This window comes from Zootoca vivipara, chromosome 8, assembly GCF_963506605.1.
Source record: "Zootoca vivipara chromosome 8, rZooViv1.1, whole genome shotgun sequence".
Classification (NCBI taxonomy): Eukaryota; Metazoa; Chordata; class Lepidosauria; order Squamata; family Lacertidae; genus Zootoca; species Zootoca vivipara.
Genome location: NC_083283.1, coordinates 36,506,136 through 36,530,275, shown reverse-complemented (window position 1 = coordinate 36,530,275; position 24,140 = coordinate 36,506,136). Strand labels below are relative to the sequence as shown.

At 41.3% G+C, this 24,140-nt stretch overlaps 1 protein-coding gene across 3 annotated transcripts in view; it reads left to right on the top strand.

Moving 5' to 3' along the window:
* The window catches only part of FAM110B (family with sequence similarity 110 member B), a 70,018-nt gene extending 48,141 nt beyond the window's left edge, over positions 1-21,877 (top strand). For all 3 annotated transcript variants that reach the window (XM_035126058.2, XM_035126059.2, XM_035126055.2), the window contains one exon: positions 18,392-21,877. In XM_035126058.2, coding sequence (XP_034981949.1) covers positions 18,738-19,850 — 1,113 coding nt within the window. In that variant the 5' untranslated portion in view covers positions 18,392-18,737 and the 3' untranslated portion in view covers positions 19,851-21,877. The remainder of the gene's footprint in view (positions 1-18,391) is intronic.
* Positions 21,878-24,140: the final 2,263 nt, after the last annotated feature.

The window sequence follows — 24,140 nt, the reverse complement described above, 5'->3', positions numbered from 1 at the left end:
TTTCAACAGTAATGTTTCATTCAAAAACAATTTTTTTCCAAAATGCCTCTTTCACTCAAAATAATGTTTGCTATTTGCAAATAGCAGTACAGTAATTTCAAACCAAGTGAAAATCACAAATGAACTTCTGCTGCCTGTGGCAGTTGCTCTTGCAGAACTATTACCCACCTGATTTTATCGTAGTGATACAGAAATTATATTTTCTTTCTACAAGTTGCTAGGCTTGCTTCCTTTGCAAATGTGTGAAATAATTGTGCTTCATAAACACTGTGTTACCATGGAAACCCTCCAGGCTTCTTTACAAACATTATTGCTATGCATGTATGCAAAGAAGATATTATAGATCCAGTGTCTTAAACAACTGTTAAATGTTTGACTACAGAAATATGTACACATCAAAGTTCACCATAAAAACTTTATGGTTAAAAAGTGTGCTTGAGTAGCTGCAAGATGGTTCTTTTTGGATTTTTTTTTGGGGGGGGGTGAATTTTGGGGCATCCTCCATGCTCTTGAATTTTGGCTGGAGACAACATTGGCAAAGTCCTGCTTGTGCCTGCTGCAAAATATATCTTCTAAGGGCAAGTACACTTCCTCCCGGAGTTCTCTGTACACCAAGCATTTTGGGAGGAAAGGGTGAGTACGGTAGCAACACAAGCAATGGTTTTGCCTAATAAGGCAATCTGAAATTTGTTGTTGACAACTTTATTACACTAGTTTACAGGCAGGTAGCCGTGTTGGTCTGCCGTAGTCGAAAAAATATATAAAAAGTTCCTTCCAGTAGCACCTTAGAGACCAACTAAGTTTGTCATTGGTATGAGATTTCATGTGCATGCACACTTCTTCAAATACTCATACCAATGACAAACTTTGTTGGTCTCTAAGGTGCTACTGGAAGGAATTTTTTTATTTTGATTACGCTAGGACAGAGTTGCTCGAAATGAGCTCTAAAGTTTAACAGATGATTAGTAGACCTTGGGCAGTGAGCTCAGTTTGCTAGACTTGCAAATAAGCAGACTGATGATGGTACAAGAAGTAAGGCCGTGGAGCCTGACAGCAAGCCTGTAGCAAGGGGTGTGTGAGGTGGGCCCCCGCCAGGGGCACAGGCGAGGGGTGGCGCAAAATTGGCTAAAAACATGTCCATAAATATGTCTATAAATAAAAATACTGATTATTGCCTCATAATAAAAGGCTTTTAATAGAGGGTGAATTGAATTGGAGGGTGGATGGAAAGAAGAGCTAATTTGTCAGTGGCTATGGGACGCAGTCTGGACAGTTCTGCCAGGGGCACAAGATTACTTAGTTACGGCTCTGCCTGGCAGCCAGTATATACTGCAACTAACAGGTAACTCGCGTAAAGCCAATATTGTGTATTGTCAAGGCAGCCCTGAAACCACCCCCATGTGTGTCCCTGCTCCTGCCAACCTAGCAGTTCAAAAGCACAAAGTGCAAATAGATAAATAGGTACCAGTCTGGCAGGGAGGTAAACGGCGTTTCCGTGTGCTGCTCTGGTTCGCCAGAAGCAGCTTAGTCATGCTGGCCACATGACCCAGAAGCAATATGAGCACCACAACCCCAGAGTCGTCCGCAACTGGACCTAACGGTCAGGGGTTCCTTTACACTTTTTACACCTCCCATTATATACAGTAATTACAGGTAGGTAGCCGTGTTGGTCTGCTGGAGTCGAAACAAAATTTAAAAATTCATTCCAGTAGCACCTTAGAGACCAGCTAAGTTTGTCATTGGTATGAGCTTTCGTGTGCATGTATCTGAAGAAGTGTGCATGCACACGAAAGCTCATACCAATGACATACTTAGTTGGTCTCTAAGGTGCTGCTGGAAGGAATTTTAATTTTGTATACACTAAATTACTTTTGTAAAGCGCAAAAGGGAGCCTTCTATCTTCTGTTATCTTGTTCAGCTGGCAATATCTCTGGCTGGCTGACCAGCTATCACTTGCCAATTCATGGGCTTTTGAAACTTTAAACAAATTTTTTACATTTTCCAAACGTTTATCCGTATTTTTGCTTTCCACTTTTTGCCACCTACATTTTTTAAGCATGGCAGTGTCCAGTACAAGACTGCTTGGCAACATAAACCCACACAAAAAAGAATTAAGTTTGGTGGCAGGAAAGTTTAAGCAGAGTGAGTCATAGATAATATTTTGGTGAATATGGTTGTAGACTCTGCTGTGTAGTCTTAGTTTTTCTTTCTATTTCCTATAAATCTGCTGAAACACAGGTCACCTTTCTGTAGATGTGATTTCTTATGCAGCCAAGCCCCTGCAGACACACACATGCTCACATATTTTTTTAACCTTCTCACATTAAAACAAATATTGTGATTCTGAAGGCTTATTAGAAACAGTGCTATCACAAACAGATATAAATTAGCCAAAAGAAAATTGTGTATGATCAGCAAGAGCTTTGGAGGCCAGGAGTGAAGGAATTGTTTGGTGGTGGTGCTATGGTATGGCATAGGAGGTATTCTACTGATGCACCCCAAATTTTACTATTTCTCTGTATTGTGTCTCTATAATAAGTAAGGCTCAGCCAGAATAGGGCAAATTTTGGAAGGAGCCTATTACTGACTTGAAAATGTTTGCCTGTGCAAAGAGACCAAAAACATTGGTGTTTGCATTGAATGGGTCACATGATATCACTTTGTAGATTACTGGGGCTAAAATGTTTAATGCCATCATCACACTTATTACATGATGCCTGAGTGATTAGGATAATGTTATGGTTGTAAAAGGATGCAGTTGCTTATCAGGCACTTAGTAGCCTTTGAAGAGCAGAGAAAGGTATTAGCAGACAGGTGCGAGGCAGTTTTGTCCATTTAAAATGCTACCTTTTGTACAAAAAAATATGCATGCGAACATTTGTATAATCAATGGCTGACATATTAATTGCTTGATGTGCCTATTCAGTTAACTCTGTACCGGTAGTGTCCCAAGATAGAACCCTGCCCGCCTTAACCATGATGTCTATGACATACAAAAGGAATAAACAACATTCGGGATTTATAGCAGCTGATATTCTAACATGGTTCTGTGCTCTCCGCTTCATAAAAGTTTTATTCTAAAAGAACTTGAAGAGCTCTTTTAGACTGGAGTTGCAAGTCTCATTGTCCCAAACAGCAGATAAGGTGGTATACCTGTGTCTGGGTATCACTGAAAACTGCCATGGTTTGCATGAATGAATGCTCCTATACATAATCAAATGTCATTTTTCTAGCCAAGTTTCTCCCATGCCCCCAACTTACTAATTTTCCAAGCGGGGGAATCTTCTTTTCCTTCCCTCATACAAGTTCACACCTCAAAACTAAATCATGGCACAGATTTATGGTGACAAGGCTTGGCTCTTCTGAGCTTTTTTAAAAATCATATCACTCCTTCCAGAAGAACTAAAAATATAGTCTAGCACGACAGTTTATTGGTATATTGAAGCAATTATTTCTACATAATAATACATAGATTAATGAACGGTGTTGCTTTCAAATCGGTGATACTTTATCTTTTAGTTGTAAAACCCAAGAGATACATTGTAGTGTTAGGAATTTGTGTGACGGTAGCTGTGCTGGCCCATAAGAAAAATGGGAAAATCAGCATTAGGGGGTTAGTTTCATTAGGCCAACCAAATTTTATGCTAAATATAGATAGCACCTCATAATATCAGTTTAAACTTTTTCAGAGTTTTCATATTTAGCCTGTGCAATGCTAATAATGCTGTGCTTCAAGAGTAATCACAGAATATAACTGGCCTCTTGTCACATGAAAAATGTGTTGATTTATTTCTACTCTCTTAGAGTATTTTTTTTCTTTTCTTTTTTGGTAGGACTGAAATTACTGCAACACTGACTTGTAATTTTCATCCTAGGTTATCTGTGCCAAGAACAAATACTACTTACACTTCTGCAACACAAAAATAACATGCTGCAGAAGAAGAAATAGAAATGGTTTAATTTAAGCACAAGCTTAGCAAGTTCCTTATTTACTGAACTAGTGTTTTGTTGAAAACAAGATTTTTTTCCCCAACAATGTTTTTAATTTTAATGTGCTATATAAACAGCAACTTGTTTTGGAAGAGGCTGCATGATAGAATTTGAAGTACTTCAACTGGGTTTAATTTCCACTGCATTGAATCTAGTGACTAAGCTACCATTGAAATTGAACAAAAGAGATAACTAGAGCCATACTGACAGTGTGCAAGGATGAACATTAGGGGGTGATATTTATTTTTATTTGTTCTCCTCTTGTCTATTTATTTATTTCATTTATCTCTCTCCTGATCCAGATGTTAATGGAGAAGTAGAGCTGCATGTCACCAGCGTACTGGCGGCACTATGTTCCAAAACTCCCAATGACCACTCCTAGTGGCTTCGTTTAGTAGTAGTAGTAGTAGTAGTAGTAGTAGTATTCATAGTATTTTTTATTTATTAAATTACTACATCACCTTCACCCAAGGATCACAAGGCAGTTTACAATATAAAAACACAAAAATGCATAACAAACTAAAATGATAACCATACACACACATTGTTTAAAAGACCGTAGATTGTTTAATTAGCCAAAGCCTTAGCATATAGATCAGGCATCCCCAAACTTCGGCCCTCCAGATGTTTTGGACTACAGTTCCCATCTTCCCTGACCACTGGTCCTGTAAGCTAAGGATCATGGGAGTTGTAGGCCAAAACATCTGGAGGGCCGCAGTTTGGGGATGCCTGATATAGATGTTAAATAGCATTGGAAAGAAAATAGTGCCCCAGGGAACCCCATAGCACAGGTGCCAGGTAGCCTTAAGAGCACTCCCCCAATGCTACTCTTTGGACTTGATGATGTAGGTAGGAATGGATACAGTACAGTGCCTCTGATATCTATCCTATACAGCCAGTCTAGAAGGATACCATTGTCAATAGTATCAAAAGCTGCTGAGATATCAAGTAGTAGCAATAGGATTGAACTTCCCGACCCTTTCCTATTACAAATGACTGTCCCCAAAAGATCCTATGCAGAAGAAATACATAGAAAATGGTTAGATTCACTCTCAAGTGTGCCTTTCTATGTACTAACATATAGCAGAATGTTAAAGGTGGTATTGTGCCTATTCTCAGTTTTAAGCAAAAACTCTTAAGGTACAATAAGTCTTGTCCCCTCCATGGATTGTGAAATAGACTGGCTGGATGCCAACGAGTGATGGGAGGCACCAGCTGAGGGACCCCCCAAGGGAATAAGACTCAGGGCCTGAGGATTAGTGGTGGGACAATGAAGATGAGTGGTCAGAGGGAGAAGACTGGGAGGAGGAGGTGTTGGAAGCTGAAAAGGTAACAGGGTTTGGTGAGCAGGAAGAGAGCAGTCCAGAAGCAGAGGCCAAAGAGGAGGGGGATCAAGAAGCAGGCATATGAGTCAAGCTGGTGATGAAGCCAGGGTGTCTTCTTCTCCTGCTGTGACCAGCTCCCCTCCCACTCTGGTCTCCCAGAGGAGGTATGAAGATGGAGGAGCAAAGACAGGCACGGCGATGGAGTCTCTGATTGCTTGGGCAGGGCCCAAGGAAAGACTTAGACAACTTTAGGGAAGCAGGGTCCCTCAGTCCCCACAACTGCCTCATAGAAGCAGGATCTACCAGGATGAGTTGCGGTGCTCAGTAGGCCTGGCCTCCTAGGCTGACATTTCCCCCTTGAATAAAAAGTTAACTGCACTGACGTTATGTGATTGATTGCTGACCTACTCCTGAAACCCGCTCCTGACAGATTGTTTTCTGCTGCAAGTTTCTTGAAGATGAAATATATGGAGTGGTTGCAGAAGCACACTGTCTAACCCTAGCTATTGGGGGAGATCACTGTTTCTTTTAAGAGGTTTTATAGATGGACTGTACAGCCTGGTGCCTTTACTCCATTTTCCTACTCCAAACTTACTACTTTAATGGCACCCACCCTGTGGAACGTCCTCCCACCAGATGTCAAAGAGAAAAACAACTACCAGACTTTTAGAAGACATCTGAAGGCAGCCCTGTTTAATGTTTAATAGATTTTTGCATTTTAATGTTCTGTTTTGTTGGAAGCCGCCCAGAGTGGCTGATGAAACCCAGCCAGATGGGCGGGGTATAAATATATTATTATTATTATTATTATTATTATTATTATTATTATTATTATTATTATTAGGTGGTCCTCCAGATGTTGCTGGACTACAACTCCCATCATCCTTGATCACTGACCATGTTTGCTGGGGCTAGTTGTAATTGGTGCCCAACAACATCTGAAGATTCACAGATTTCCTCTCCATATAACTTCCTTGTTCCTTCCTAAATACCTTCTGACATTTAACAGCTATTTGTTATTTTTTAATTATACCATTGCCCCTTTTAAAATAACTTTGAATTATTTGTGGTTCATGCATATATTTTCCACTTACATCTAAAAAGTTTTAATGTTCAAACATTTTTCATTAACTTTCTTTACTGCTGCTTGTGCCATAAAACTTTTCATCTGTCTTTTGAAGAAAATTGGGTTTGATTACAAAGATATCACCATTGCACACAGCTTTCTCTCTGTGTATGTCTTTGTATGTCTGTGTATGTTGAGACTATTGGAATATTCAATCTTTCCACCCATATGCCATAAAATTATCCATATGGGTACATCTGCACTTGGAGAGGGTTTAACGATATCATAATTAATATTCCCAGGCTTTCTTGTCATGTTTTCAGTGCTGTATTATTAGCGGGAAAAGATGGAATGAGAGATTTGGTCTGAAAACCATTGTCCATTTTAGTGCATGCTCAGCATATAATATAATGTTTGCATAGTTTAAAGTTTGATCAGATTGTCCAGAATTTTTAAAATGATATATATTGATTTTTGACATTTCTTTAAAAACAAACAAATCCTCCCTCCTTCTACCATTACATACTTCCTTATAAAAAATATTGGCTACTTCCACTTACTTTGATATTGTTGTGTCTCTGTAATAAACAAGCACATCAATGATGATCTGGGTTTCAAATTCATTTTTGTTTGTGAGCCAAGTGGACACAGAGATGGTGGGTGTCAGGATAATTGGTATTCCCACAATTGTTGGAGAGATTTTATAACAAGAATCGTGTCTGTTTGTTTGTCTTAAGAACAGGAATGTTGTCACATCAGCCAGGCAACTGGAAAGAGAGCAATTGAATGGAAGAAAGGAATTATATTAATGGATTGCATTTGTGAGGAATTGTGAGGAACAATAACAAGTTTTGCACTCTCTTCTGTCTAAACTGTTCAGTGGGTCACTGAAATGGGTGACACCTCACTAGTCAAAATGGCATGAATTAGGGTAGTCAAATATATGTTTCTCCGGTACTGTATAGTGAATTATTTGTATTGGGGCTCTAAAATGATTCACAGATCAGTTTTACTAAAGTGTGGTGCTACATTTTTGGACTATGTCTCGGGGAACATTCAGCTCTGATTCACTGGGTGACCTCGTCACCATCACTCAGCCTAACCTACCTCACAAGGTTGTGTGGAAGACAAAATGGGGAGGACAAAACAATGTACTGTATATCACACTGAGCTCCTTGGAGAAAAGTTGAGATATACAGTAATTGCAGTGCTTTGGGAGGACCCTGGGGGAGGGGGGTAAAAATGAAGTGCCAGTGCTCATATGTTGATAAAACTGCCTTGGGTGCCAACACAGAGTGGCTGCCATGAGCAGCAAAACAAGATGGAGGTAGTCCATAAACTGTACAAGTCTAGTTAAATAAATAAATAAATGTATGTGTTGGCCTTGGAGTAGTTTCTCTGGAACATTGGTAGATATCTCTGGCAGATAGGTTGCCTCTGTGTGTGATGTCCATGATAATTCAGAGAATGGTTCTCTGTCCACAACCTCAGGGTTCCAGGGCTGTTCTACTGCTGTAGAAGTGCCTGAATCCAGTTCATTGCAAAAAAAATGTTGTATCAAGGGTTATACCAGCAATTATCAAACAAGCTGTATAGATAAGACAGTTGAATTCAATTGTGAGTTAGTACTGTGTATTCTAATTGGCTCTATTACATTTTGATTGATTGGTCTATGCTTCTGTATCCTATACATCTCTAGTTCTAAAACTGAACTTATAAACTATGATTGCATTTGACAGAGGTTATGCAGTTTGCTACTTGCTCCGTGTTTTCAATCACAAGGAATGAGATAAAAGTTTGAAGAGCAATTCAGCTGAGGATTGGGTATTTAGTATCAACTAGCTGTGCTGTGCCAAATTTACTTAGATCATGAGAACAAGCTATTGTGATTGTTATTCTCCATATAAAAGCATGATGGAGCATCTAAATATAGAAACCCAGCATACTCTTCCCAGAATACAATTACTGATATATATTTATTGCATAGGCCTTGTAAATATTTTTGTGCAAATTTGTCTTGGAATATCTAAGGCAAAACATAAAAATGAGGGGATGTTTCAAAGAATTTAAGTGTTTCCAGCATTTGATGCTGTAACCCACTTCTCCTTAAAACGTAATTATTATAACTTAGATATCAGTTCACAAATTTGTTTTCCTGATGTCTTGAGTAATTCTTTGTTCTTTCAGTTTACATCCAAATATAAAGTTAGATAACTTGTACTTGAGGTCATTATACTTTATTTATTGGAAGTTCGCTGAAGAAGCAGAAACAGTAGTGAAATCTAGGGTTGGACTTTGAATTTCCTTAAGGATAATTGTGATAAAATTTGTTGAACAGTGTTTCATTATCTTTTTTAAAAGCAAATATCAATGTTTATCAATTATGCTGGGCATTAACGCCGCATTGCAACCCATTGTTTCAGGTGGCAAGCACCTCTCCACTTGCCACCACCTCTCTCTCCCCCAGCTGCTCAGGCACAAATACCTACCCATCCCCTGACATCAGTGAAGTGCATGCAGCTGTGAAAAAACTTAATGTGCTGATGATTATGTGTGGCTTAATGCGTTGTGAGCTAGAATTGCTAGAGAGGGTAGAACTCTTTGTTCAACTTCAGCAGGAAGGATTTGCATTTCATCTGCATTTGACTAAGAGCAACACATTAGTTTACACTTAATCACTGTTGTATTATATGCAGAATCACTCCCTGTAAATTGTAAACACTACCCTGCATGAAAGCAGTTTTCTTGGAATGTGCCTGGATCTGAGTCATGCCAAACACTGAATTTGTGTCCATAGAGAGGAAACAAATTGCCCATGGAAAGCAGTTTATTGAAACCAATTAAAAAACAAACATACTCAAAGATGACTGCTTGAGCTGGTACAGATGGATTTTTGATAAATTCAAAGGTTTGCAAGTGAATTTGATACTCCCTTGCTGCTGTTCTGCCAGATTTGCTCTCAAAGACTGACTGAATGCTAAAATATATAAGTGCTTAGAAGTTACTACTTTGCTTTGCAAAAATATATTATTCCGCAGGAGTTGTGCTACGGGACTTAAAATGTGGTGAAAATACCATGTTTCTCATATTTATAAGACACGTATTATATTTATTTTTTCCTCAAAAAAACACACTATGGCTTATTTTCAAGGGATGTCTTATTTTTTTCCTCCTCCTCCTGCCACGGCCAGCATTGCTGCTGCGCCTATCACTATGTCTTATTTTCGGGGTATGGCTTATATTCCTTGAATGCTTAAAAGGTAGTTGGATACATATCTTCCCTATTGTTACTTGAGACACTTGATTTTCTCTTCTCATGGACACTTTGAGAAACTGTTTTGCCTCGCGGAGTTGATCGAGGGAATTCCCACAACTCAAAGTGTCCCTATTTGAAATGCAGTACAGATCCATGCACCAGATATATCCTGCTGTGGGTTTCTTTTTTTAAGTTAGCACTTTAAATCAAAGCAGAAGAGAAAATGTCTCTGCAGAATTGTGTTCTTTGCAAATATGCAAAAAGTAGTCCATTCGGTTTGCAATTGCATACATGCAGTTTTGCAGGATGCAATTGCATTTGGAGGTTTGAGTCTTTAAATAGGTGCAAGGCAGGGCTTTCTGTTGTGCATTCACCTTATTGGTAGCCTGCTGTGATTGCTGAATTCTTTTTGCACAGTTAGACAAATAAAGATTGTTGGTGAGCATTTTTGTTTGTTTGTTTTTTTAAAAGCATTGTGAATAACATTTGTAGAAAAAATGGTAGGTGAAATGAGTGGAATTACTGAGAATTGCTGTTTCCTTGGGGAATAGCTATGTGCATGAGAGAGATTGAAGGTTGTGTGACTGTGTGGGAGTCCCGCCCCACCCACTACACCTGGAATGTGCTCCCTGACATATTATCTTCTTCTTTGGCAATCACTCGTAGCCGAATAAGATCGTCTTCCATAAACACAGGGTTTGGGGGGAAGATACCTGTGCATGAATTTGTTTTATGTTTGTAGATCAGTGCACGCTGACAAACACACAGTCTTTGCAGTAAGGCTCTGTTCCAATGGCATGAGTAGTCAGTACGACCAGTAGATTCTTATCTGCTGCAGGCTTCATCCGCCTTCACAGCCGTTGTAACATACCCCTTGTTATCATCCGCCTGTTCTGCTGTTGAGGACTTCTTGGATCATTCTTTGTCTAGCTCCTTCCCTTTGACCTTACCGCCTTGGGTGACCCTGCTGGGACTACAAGATTCCTGACAGCTTTGCTCACAAAGGTCATAGGAACGTGCAAGCCCACTCACTGCGACAAGCAAGTGAGGACGTATTATAGGGGTCGTGGCTCTCATCTCCAAAAAGTTTTCCCACCCCTGCTATAGAGTTGGTTCTTATGGGGAGGCAGCAGTGCAGGGGCATTGGAGGTGCCTCTGCTCTTAACAACAACAACAACAACAACAACAACAACAACACCCTGAATATATATCTTGGTTGTATTGTGTTTATTTTGTAGGTATGTCCTTAATAGAAAGAGAATGGGAAGTTTGCTTTTATTGAAATTCAATAGCAGACATCTATGCTAAGTTGGGTGATGGAAGTTATGGAGGGATACCAAATTTGGCAATAAAATGTTAAACAAGAAAATCTTGCTGTGTGCAGTACTCTTGTTCAGTGTGCCAGCCAGCCATGTCTTCTTTCAGGGCACTCCCTTCCACCACAATCATCCCTTTTATTTCCAGTTTTCTCATGCCCAATTTATACTCACCATATTGTGGTGACTGAGTATGCTTGGTTATCATTGAGCTGTTTGGTAGATGCACAGTTGCTCCCTTAGAATATTTTCCTAAATGGTGGTTTGTACAGGCAATCTGCGCTTTGTGCACATTCAAAGAATGTGCAACCATGCACACACGGGCCATTTTTGGACCCGGAAGAGGGTGGAGTGGTGTAGGGCTATAATGGACTTATGCACTCTCCACCGACTTGGGCAATAACCTGGAACGCAGCCCTCATGCAAATTGGGGCTTGCCTAAACTTCTGAAATGGGGCTCCCTGAAGCATGCTAATGTCTTGCTCAATACCACTGTTTTGCCTTCCTAGTCTTCCTAACTTGGTACCTGAATCTGTTGTTGTATTTCCTGTATATTTTAGCCCCTACTCTAACACTAAAACTCATCTTCAGCTTTCTCCTAAAATGCCATTGATTCTACCTGCAAACAATCAATCAATCAATCAATCAATCAATGCAATTATCAATGAAAGGAACAGCTAATTAAACTACAGTTCTTGAACAGACACTGCCTAAGCTGTACTAATCCATAATGCCCCTATCCCATTTGTTTTCCTTTATTTCATAGTTGCCACTGTTGCCAAACATAGTTGCCAAACTTTTATATCCATGTATCACATATGTAGGGGACCCAGTTGGCGCTGTGGTTAAACCACTGAGCCTAGGGCTTGCTGATCAGAAGGTCGGCGGTTCGAATCCCTGTGACGGGTTGAGCTCCCGTTGCTTGGTCCCAGCTCCTGCCAACCTAGCAGTTCGAAAGCACGTCAAAATGCAAGTAGATAAATAGGAACCACTACAGCGGGAAGGTAAACGGCGTTTCCGTGTGCTGCTCTGGTTTGCCAGAAGCGGCTTTGTCATGCTGGCCACATGACCTGGAAGCTATACGTCAGCTCCCTCGGCCAATAATGCGAGATGAGCGCGCAACCCCAGAGTCGGTCACGACTGGACCTAATGGTCAGGGGTCCCTTTACCTTTACCTTATCACATATGTAGGGACCCAGGTGGCGCTGTGAGTCTAGGGCTTGCTGATCAGAAGGTCGGCGGTTCGAATCCCTGCAATGGGGTGAGCTCCCGTTGCTCGGTCCCAGCTCCTGCCCACCTAGCAGTTCAAAAGCACATCAAAGTGCAAGTAGATAAATAGGTACTGCTCCGGCGGGAAGGTAAACAGCATTTCCGTGTGCTGCTCTGGTTTCACCAGAAGCAGCTTAGTCATGCTGGCCCCATGACCCAGAAAAAGTCTCTGCGGACAAGCGTTGGCTCCCTCGGCCAGTAAAGCGAGATGAGTGCCGCAACCCCAGAGTTGTTCGCGACTGGACTTAACTGTCAGGGGTTCTTTACCTTTACCTTTTAGCTGAGTCCATAGGCAGCTTGCAAGAAGTCTAGGTGCAGATTAACAGGGCAAAGCACAGCTGGAAACTGGCTCACTGCCCAGAATCTGCTTCTAACCTCTCTCTCCCCAACCCCCTTTGCATGAGCCATGGTGTCTATTTTGGAAGATACCTGATGTTTTCTTCTTAAGAGTTAAATGACCAATTTCCTCAGAACACTCTTCACTTTGACTTTTCTGGCATCCAGCACATTGCACTTCACAAATCCTAGCATAGAAGCCATTCTTCCCCACTGACATGTCCCCCAACACAGAGGAGGAAAAAAGCTATGCCCACAGTTTGCCACTTTTGCTTCCGTTGTATGTATAATTCACACTAATATTACTCAGCATTCTACCTTAGATGTAAGACTGGATTTTAAATACAAAACCAGACCGCTAAGTTTGAGTCCAGCACCAGCCTGTAGGATCACAGGGTAGCCACGGTGGCTATGTTGCAGCTCCACTGTCAGAGGCAGGATGCTTCTGAGTACCACTTGCTGGGGATTACAGGCGACAGGGTCGTGTTGCACTCCAGGTTTCCCACAGGCATCTGGTTGGCCACTGTGAGAACAGGATGCTTCACTAGATGGGCCATTGGCCTGATCCAGCTGGCTCTTCTTACGTTCTTATTTAACCGATTGCTTTTCAACCAGGGTCACTGGAGCCTCATTTTCAGAGAAATAACCTCTCCACCGCCTTTGCCTACATCCAGTGCAACTGTACCATAGAAAATAACATTTTGTACCTGCTTCATTTTTTCTGTTTCACAGCTCCTAAGGCAGTGAAAAATTTGCCTTTCATCTTGCTAGATTAAAACCAAAATAAAAATCCTAAGATGCACAAGAAGTACAATAACTTCCGCTGCTGCAGCGAGATTACTTATAGCTCAGAACTGGAAAGGGGAGAATGTACCTACAATCCAAGAGTGGCAGGTCAAATTAGTAGAATTTATGAATTTGGCAAGAATGACAGCGGCAATTAGGAATATACCAAAGCAAAGATCAAAAGCTGAATGGAAATATGTTGAAGATTATTTAAAAAAAGAAGGTATAAAAATGGAGTTAGTGATTTGTTTTCATTAAGATGACACATGAAAATAAGTATGTATGAAAAGGTGAATTAATTAGTTGTATATTCCAATTTAGAAGAGGTAAAGCAAATTGTTGGACAAGAAAAATCCTAAACAATGGTTCTTGAACTCTCATCTCTTAAGATTTCTGGTATTCACCACAGGACAGTCATTAAATCTCAGCCAGCCTTTCTTTATTTGATACCGCATACACAATATACATTTAAAGGTCTCTTAAAGCACACCCTGACCAAGAATCCTGGGAGCTGTAGCTTTTACCCCGCCATCGAACTACATTTGCCAGCACCTTTTACAAACTACAGTTCCCAGGCTTCTTGTGGGTGGAGAAATATGCTCTGAATGTATGTTGTGCCCAGACTGATTCTCTCCCACATCCAGTACTACAACTGCTTGTTTTATGGGCTTTTTAAAATATCCAAAATCTGCCATTTTTTTCCTTGTCAGGCCTGAGGAAAAGGGCAAGGAAGAAAACAGTTGCAAAGTAGTAAGCTAGTTTCTAAGCACACATTTTATATGTAGCACTAGGTTTTTATTTGCTCTGTTCGTATTTGCTAGTACCGTAATGTTGAAACGGTCTGTGGACACACTCCATTTTTCTCTTTATCCAGTGTGCTCCCATAGATGGTTTGGAAAGCCATGTACACAAGAGGTTAACCACAATCTACACCTATCCTGTGATTTCTTTAAAAATACTGCATTTTGATCCATTTCCCCCACAAACCTGCTTTGATCCAAATTGAGAAAAAGAATGACCTAGCTGTGTTTTAAGCCAGTAATGTGCACACTGCTTTAGATTGCAACAAGAGTAATCATGTTTTTTTCCAGGGTGCTTTGAAAACTAGTATAGTAGCCCTAAGATAAAAGGCTAATAGCAGAACACAAAGGGATCGCTTGAATAGAGAGTTCCAAAGAGTTTCCATTATTAATGATGTATAAGAGAGGGGAAGGATGGAAGCCAATAAATAGTAACCTTTACAGTGCCGTTATTGCAGAGAAGGCTGTTTTTAAGTAGCAGTCAAAAGGTGATAGGGTATAGTGCTATAATGTTTTATGAATCACTATCCAGAAAACAAGATGATGGTTCAGCTGGGTATTCTGAACTCTTAACTGATTTGTTAACATTAGAGACTATATAAAGGCAGATTTTGAAGTGCATATTTTAGCTCTACTTTCTAGAGATAGTCAATTCAACATCTACGTGCCATTGAAGAGATGGTCAGCATGTGTGCAACACAACAATTGTCTGATTTAAGTTTGTTTTCTAAAATTAAGTTCTGAGTCCTGTGTCTCCTTGAAATAAACAAATCTCCCTTTCCACAAGACACAGCTAAAGGATAAAATTTGGCACAGTGTTGCTTAAAAACTTACAACACCCCTTTGAAGGACACTTACACCTAGTGAGAAACTATTAAGTCTATTCATAATCCAGATGCAAGGCTTTTTGTGTTTGGCAACCTTTTAAAGAGAATAATTTGCATCTGAGAGCATAAGAGTTACACGTGTGCCAGGTTTTAACCCATTTTTCTTACATGCTACTGAATTTACATTTTAGAAACTGAATTTAGATCCTCATTTACTGAAATAACCCTGCAGTATAAAGAGAAAAAGAGAGATGCAAGGCATGCCATATCACAGCTAAAATGTTTATGGTGTCAGTGTATCAGGACAGTGATTGTCAATTGCAGCAACTTCCAGGAATTGATTAGCACCTTGCGCAAGAAACTTAGGATTCACTACGGATTTGGTAAAGGTAAAGGGGCCCCTGACCGTTAGGTCCAGTCGCGGACGACTCTGGGGTTGCGGCGCTCATCTCGCGTTATTGGCTGAGAGAGCCGGCGTACAGCTTCTGGGTCATGTGGCCAGCATGACTAAGCCGCTTCTGGCAAACGAGAGCAGCACACGGAAACGCCGTTTACCTTCCTGCTGGAGTGGTACCTATTATCTATTTGCACTTCGATGTCCTTTCGAACTGCTAGGTTTGCAGGCGCTGGGACTGAGCAACGGGAGTTCACCCCGTTGCAGGGATTCGAATCATCGACCTTCTGATCGGCAAGCCCTAGGCTCTGTGGTTTAGACCACAGCACCACCTGCGTCCTGCAGATTTAGTATGGAGTCACAAAAGCAATAAAAAGGGCAAGAATATAGTAACAGAATCAGGACATTCCTCGGTGTTTTATTTCTAGTACTGTATCTGCTGATTATATGGAACTATAAAGAACAACAAACTTTGAGTCAAGGGTGGGGGGAATCTAACTTAAAATATGGAACTAACTGGTTTTGTGAAGGGAACATCTATTGTGAGAGCGGAGCTTGAGCTTTGATCGATAAATGGCATCCAGTTAGTCCTGCCATTGTGCTGTAAATAAATGCAACAACAGTTTACTTGCTCTGTTATTCTTCCTTTTCCCTTCCACCACCACCTCAGACTTTTTGGGGATATGTGTCTGACAGGGTACTATAGGGAAGACAGGGTGCTATAGGGAATAGGGAGAAAGAAATTTCCCTCTCTTTCACAAATGGATACCTTGCATCAATGGAGGGGGCAATGAAGGTAGAATAGCAGCCAGAGTTTGTATGGATGGAAATTTTGCTTACCACACTCTATAAACATCCTGGGTTTGCAGAATTGCATATACTTTCTGGTTGCATAATTTGCTGGCTTATTTGTAGCCTTAGTGTTCCATAGTTTGCTTGGTAATGCCTATTAAAGAATTCATTCCATATTCTTAGTGTCAGTAAATGATGTATAATTCTGTCTTTATTGTTGTGTTTATTTCAGCAGTTACTGAGGAAGTTATTTCAGCAGTTTCTGACAAACCTTTCCTGCTCTATGAAGCTTTAAAGAACTTTTATTGAGTTGGATACTAATAAGTAGATTAAGAGATCTTAAGAATTAATAATATATGTGAATTACTGGGGTCATGATTTCATAGCAAGAAATAATAATAAATATTTTTATACACATGTAACATCTCTGAAAAAGAAAGAAGATAAATGTTCTGTTTGGAGTGCATTAATAAAATGTTACCAAATTGTGTTTTTATTTAATGCCCGTGCTGGTAACATAATTTGCTTATTAAAAGGAAGACATATAAAAAAAGCTTTTGGATCCCCCACTCAGTCCCAGTGCAGGGGCGTGGGGGGGGCAGTTTCACACCCCTGGTACAGAGCTACCCTCTATTCATTTGATTTATGTCCACTTCAAAATGAGATGTTTTCATACAAGCTGCCATATTGGATTAAACTATTTTTCTGTCTAACTCATTATTTTGCCTGCTGACTGTGAGCAGTCGGATGCTATTGTGTGATTCTCGTGCAAGGCATGATGGTCATATCTTGGTCTGTTGCTCCCCAGCATTAGATGATCACAGGTATAGGTATAGGAATGGTGCTTCATGGCTTGTAGGCACTAAGTACCCTCTGATGATATATTATTTTGCTTGCAATTCAATTAGGTCATTACGGTTTTCATCCTGCATTACCAGCCATCCAATTCATCTTTTACTACCAATAAGTCACAGCTGTGTTGATGGCAAATACATTCATTCATTCCCCTTTTGTTGCTGGTGCATCTACTTGAAGAAATACCGTAACATCAGCAGTAGTAACTATAGCAGAGGAAAGGCAATAAGCATAGTTGAAGGGAAAGGGTATTGGGTAAAGAAGTAGTGAGTGAGCAAGAGTAACAACAATAGGGTGGAAGGACTGGGGCATGAGTAGGCATAGCAAGTAGAGGAGACAGAAGGCAAGTTCCCCCTTTGAGAGGTAAGGTTTGCAAGACTGATTTATTTTTGTAACTGATTTTGGCATGTGGTCATAGGAGATCAAAAGGGTTCTGTACACTGAAACACATTGCTTCCCTCAAAGAATTCTGGGCACTCTAGTTTACCCCTCACAGTGTTACAATTCCATCACTCCATAACAAACTGCAGCACCCAGGATTCTTTAAGAAGAAAATTGTGCTCTGAATGTGCTTTAAAGGTACAGTATAACGAGTACAGAGCCAATGATGAAGTGACCCTAAGATCAGAAGGAGATGTTTGTCTTAGACATTTGTAGCATTTGTCTTAAACATTCCAGAGGGGGAGCCATGATAGTCTGTTGCAGCAGCAGCAGCAAAATGTGTTAGTCTTTTAAAGGTGCCACAGAACTCCTCATTGTTTAAACATTCACAGCAGAGACAAACATTAAGAGAGAAGGGAGCTATTGCTGTTTTTAACTCTGCATAAACTGTTCAGTATAAAATGCATGAATTAAGATCATCTAGGCAAAACGCCAACAGCTGCAGTACTGGTTTTCTTTTGTGACAATAGATATAGCAGGAGGGTTTATTAAATTTTCCCTCCCTGTTGGTCCTTTTCATTCAGTCTCTGTCAAATGACAGGCAGAAATATAGGGACAGCCTTGAAAATTCAAGAGACCATATAAAATGTCTAAGCAAGAATATGATTTACCGTATAAGGCTGCAGCTTTGTCGCTGTAACTTATTTTTTTTATAAAAAAAACAACAACCTTTGAACCCCAGGCTTAGATTACAAATAACTAACATCTTTAAAAGATGCATAAATATACCTACATAGAAGTGCATTAATCCCAGTTTGTTAATCCCATATTAATAAGGTGCATGCCATTAGTCGAAAGTATGATGGAATGTTTTAGCTTGAACAGTCCACAGCTGTAGCTCAGCCAACAAATTAAGGGGTGTGGAGAGAGATCTCTGTTGCTATAGCTGTGATATCATACACTGTTACTAACATGTGGTTGGTTATTTTGCGTTTCAGATCACTGCTTGTAGTGGAGCACAAAGGAACCGCAGAGACTTCCACGTCCTTCATTGAGAAGAAAGAAGCCAGCAGAGCAGGATTAATACAGGCTTGTTTCTGGTGGCCTTCTTGTACAAAGGCTGCCTTCCAGGGTGGGGGAAGAAGGAAGAAAGAAACACCGTGCTTCTTTAATGAGCTGTGAAATGAAGCGCTGCTTCTGCTGCTGCTGCTGCTGCTGCTGCTAACCTCCCAATTCCTAGATTCATCTGCTATTCATTGTGCTTAAGATACATGTTTCTGCACTGTGCATTTAGAAGATCCCAGAAAGGAATTCAAAACGGCTGCCGGGGAAAGACCACCAAACATGCCTACAGAAACACTACAGACAGGTAGCATGGTGAAGCCTGTCAGCCCCGCCATCACTTTCACTTCAGCCGTTCCACTCCGCATTCTAAACAAAGGACCTGACTATTTTCGCAGGCAAGCAGAGCCTAACCCAAAAAGACTTAGTGCCGTGGAGAGGCTGGAAGCTGACAAGGCAAAATACGTAAAGAGCCAAGAGGTCATCAACGCCAAACAAGAGCCTGTGAAACCAGCAGTGCTTCCCAAGCCGCCAGTGTGTCCCGCAGCCAAGCGGGCTTTGGGCAGCCCTACCTTGAAAGTGTTTAGCAACAATGCAAAGACTGAGAGTGGCGTCCAAAGGGAGAATCTGAAGCTAGAGATTTTGAAAAACATAATCAATAGCTCAGAGGGCTCTAGTTCAGGTTCGGGTCACAAATATAGCTCACGAAACTGGCCTCCCCACAAATCCGATTCAGGAGACCTTAACCGGCATTCATTTGCAGAATCCTTAAAGGTTTACCCCACTCAAGGCCGTAGCAGTCCTCAAGAAACCAACTCCAATGTGGGTAGAAGGCTATTGGGACAGTCGGCAGAGTCATTCTTGCACGTTTCCCACAGCTCATCAGACATTAGGAAAGTATCTAGTGGCAAAACCTTAAAAGCAATACCGTGCAGTAGTTCAGCTCCACCTCTCCCTCCCAAACCCAAAATTGCTGCCATCACCACGCTGAAATCGCCAGAGATGGACACAGTAGAATCCAGTTGTGGAGTCAGTAGACGACCTTCTCTACAGCGATCGAAGTCAGACTTAAGTGACAGATACTTTCGAGTTGATGCAGATGTTGAAAGATTCTTCAACTACTGTGGACTGGATCCTGAAGAACTTGAAAATCTTGGGATGGAAAATTTTGCAAGGGCTAACTCTGATATTATCTCTCTCAATTTTCGCAGTGCAAGTATGATCAGTTCAGACTGTGAACAGTCTCAGGACAGCAACAGTGACCTTAGAAACGATGATAGTGCCAATGACCGCGTGCCATATGGCATTTCTGCAATCGAAAGAAATGCCAGAATCATCAAGTGGTTATACAGCATCAAGCAAGCTAGAGAGTCACAGAAAGTGTCCCATGTGTGAGTTGGATCCGCAGGGGGGCAAAGAGGGACTGTATCTTTGTGAATATTGTGAAGGGTTGTGAAGTCTACTTGAAGTCTTAATACACTTCTCAGATCTCTTTTTGTGTTGCTTGTTGTGCAATGTTTTCAAGTTGCATGCCTGTCAACATGTGAACTGACCTGGCTTCCACTTGAACAATAACTAGCTACAGAGCCTGGCTAAGCATACACGCATTATCTGCCAAAAGTTTAAGACCAGAATCTAAATAGGGCTTTGTTTATGAACAAATTGTTTACATTAAATGGTTATATGGCTTCTTTTTTCTAGATCTGTAGGTCCCTTGTGGTTGTTTTGGGGTTTTGTTTTGTACATTTTTGTGTGTGTCTTGAGCACAGGTATAGTTAAGACACAGGACAGAAATTGCCAACCTAAGATTGTTATAGCACCGTGCATTAGAACGGCATAGTAGTCTGTGGAATGAATGGGTCAGATTACCTGTGATGATGATAATGATAATAATGATAATAATAATAATAATTTTTATTATTTATATCCCGCCCATTTGGCTGGGTTTCTCCAGCCACTCTGAGCAGCTTCCAGCAGATATAAAAACATAATAAAATGTCAAACATTACAAACTTCCCTATACAGGGCTGCCTTCAGATGTCTTCATCTGTGAACAGCAGTAAAAGGCAGTGGTGTAGGGCTGAGTTTGCGAGGAGGGCGGGGGCTAGCCTGTCCATGAACTACGTTGTATAATGGAATTATTTTCCTTTTTTTAAAAAAAAGTTGTTTACCTTTCAAAGAAAGGATACACAGGTTTTCTGTCGTAGTCTTCTAACTGAATCCCCCACTCCACACCCACCCACACACCTGGTTCCCCCCTACACAGCCTTTTTACAAGCAGTGGTCTGGAAAGCTATAAACTATTTTTTTGATGTAGCAAGAATGGTAATGGTTTCACCAATCAGTGGGTATTTTGAAAAGAGACTGGGGAAATGAAAAGGACGGGGTGGCATTTTAAAGGAAGTTCCCTTGTCTTAAACTTTTGACAGGAATGGTTAAGTCCTGTTTGCTGATCTTGAATGCCTTTAAACTAGACAAAGCACATCATGATTACAAGCTCCTGCTGCTGACTACTGTTTTTGTAGACCTGTTTGAGCAGTTCATGAACAGAAAATGGAAGTACACAGCCATATCAGCCTCTTACCGAGAAGTTTAAACACACTCAATATAGCTGAACTATATCTGAGAAATTGTGGTTATGTTGTCTTAAATATGTTATATCTTAAGGCTGTGGAAGTTTGTTACAGCTCTAGGAAACTGTAGAAACATGACAGTATGTAGCTTCTTCTTTTTTGTACCCTTCTCTTCCTCCTCGCACCGTACGATGTTTAGTGCTGCACGTCAATCTGTTACACTTCTTTTCTTTTGACAATCTTGTGTCTTCCCAATGGTTTAACTGTCATGTCAAAGTGGCAGTTGTGGTGCATAGCGGAGAGTTGAAAGTGCAGTGGTCTGCTTCATTATTATTATTATTATTGTCATCATTATTATTATTATTATTCATGCTTTGAAGTACTTTGCAGCACTATCTAATACTTCATCAGCTAATAGGAAACTTTTTCTTGTGTAAATGCTGTAAGACTTTGTACATATTTCAGTTCTTACGAGATCTTTAAAAAAAGTGTTATGCTAATAAATAGCTCTTGGTGCAGCTACTGGTCACGAGTTCTCTGTTTGTACTCATTATGCTAAAGTGGGTACAGGAACAAGAATGAGTGTGAAAGCAACTCCTGGTTAAATGTATAATGCAAACAGTCCCCATCCCCTGCTTCAACCCTTCTACTGCTAGACTAGGCATAATCAGGGTGGCTGTTGCTGTTAAAACTTGTGGTCTTAGCCTTCAACCCCAAGGTTCCCAGGGCAGTTCTGAACTGAATATCCAGAGAAGCATTTCCAGTTATATCTGCCTCCATTCTAGCTGCTATAAGGAAGAATATGAAGAGGTTCTTCTGGAGAAGCTGTTATTGATGCTCTTCACACACACACACACACACACACACACACACACAATGGTAACTTGGGGCAATGCAGTATGGGGCGGTCCAGTATACCTGAAGGAGCGTCTCTGCCCCCATCGTTCTGCCCGGACACTGAGGTCCAGTACCGAGGGCCTTCTGGTGGTTACCTCATTGCGAGAAGCCAAGTTGCAGGGAACCAGGCAGAGGGCCTTCTTGGTGGTGGCACCTGCCCTGTGGAACGCCCTCCCATCAGATGTCAAATAGAAAAACAGTTACCAGATTTTTAGAAGACATCTGAAGGCAGCCCTGTTTAGGGAGGCTTTTTAATGTTTAATACATTATTTTATTTCATTTTTCTGTTGGAAGCCGCCCAGAGTGGCTAGGGAAACCCAGCCAGATCGGCGGGGTATAAATAATAAATTATTATTATTATTATTATTATTATTATTATTATTATTATTTTCCTCAAACCCTGTTCCCAGAATGTCTTAACCACTTGACCAGCCCACCCCACGCAGATCATTCACACACACCCCTTCCCTTGCATCCCCTCTAACACGTGAGAGACATTGTCCAAACGATGTTGCAAAAATGGTTAGGGGTAAGATAGCACCTATGCATGAGTTTCAAGGAAACCACACATACTGAAGCTGAGGTGAACTTTGTGGAGCACTTTAATGGCAAGCGAAGCTCCAGAATAAAGTTTCCTGCATCCATTCCTCATAGAATTCTTAATACAGTACTTCATTGTAATCAGAAGACTGAAAATGAATACATTGCAAATGTATCTGAAGCGGTGTGCATGCACACGAAAGCTCATACCAATGACAAACTTAGTTGGTCTCTAAGCTGCTGCTGGAAGGAATTTTTTTTATTTTGTTGCAAATGGTGGATACTACAGTATATGTTCAGGAACTGAGGTAACACATGCCTTTTCAAACTGTCAGAGCATTGCCTGCTGAATATTTAGAAGCTGAGATGCAAATGAGCTTATTTGATGTTGTAGCAGCCAGTTAACCCGATCCCTTGAATAATAATAATAATAATAATAATAATAATAATAATAATAATAATAATAATAATATATTATTTATACCCCGCCCATCTGGCCGGGTTCCCCCAGCCACTCTGGGCGGCTTCCAACAAAACAGAAATTCTAAAATACAGAAATCCATCAAACATTAAAATACAGAAATCCATCAAACATTAAAAGCTTCCCTAAACAGGGCTGCCTTGAGATGCCTTCTAAAGGTCTGGTAATTGTTGTTCTCTTTGACCTCTAGTGGGAGGGCATTCCACAGGGTGGGTGCCACTACCGAGAAGGCCCTCTGCCTGGTTCCCTGTAACTTGGCTTCTCGTAGTGAGGGAACCGCCAGAAGGCCCTCGGAGCTGGACCTCAGTGTCCGGGCAGAACGATGGGGGTGGAGACGCTCCTTCAGGTATACCGGACCGAGGCTATTTAGGGCTTTAAAGGTCAACACCAACACTTTGAATTGTACTCGGAAACGTACTGGGAGCCAATGTAGGTCTTTCAGGACCAGTGTTATGTGGTCTCGGCAGCCGCTCCCAGTCACCAGTCTAGCTGCCGCATTCTGGATTAGTTGTAGTTTCCGGGTCACCTTCAAAGGTAGCCCCACGTAGAGCGCATTGCAGTAGTCCAAGCGAGAGATAACTAGAGCATGCACCACTCTGGAGAGACAGTCAGTGGGCAGGTAGGGACTCAGCCTGCGTACCAGATGGAGCTGATAAACAGCTGCCTTGGACACAGAGTTGACCTGTGCCTCCATGGACAGCTGTGAGTCTAAAATGACTCCCAGGCTGCGCACCTGGTCTTTCAGGGTCACAGTTACCCCATTCAGGACCAGGGAGTCCTCCACACCCGCCCGCCTCCTGTCCCCCACAAACAGTACTTCTGTCTTGTCAGGATTCAATCTCAATCTGTTAGCCGCCATCCATCCTCCAACCGCCTCCAAGCACTCACACAGGACCTTCACCACCTTCACTGGTTCTGATTTAAAAGAGAGGTAGAGCTGGGTATCATCAGCATACTGATGGACACCCAGCCCAAACCCCCTGATGATCTCTCCCAGAGGCTGCATAAAGATGTTAAAAAAGCATGGGGGAGAGGACAGAACCCTGAGGCACCCCACAAGTGAGAGCCCAGGGGTCTGAACACTCATCCCCCACCACCACTTTCTGAACACGGCCCAGGACGAAGGAGCGGAGTGCCCCCAGCTCCCAAGCCCTCTAGATGGTCCAGAAGGATGTTATAGTCGATGGTGTCAAA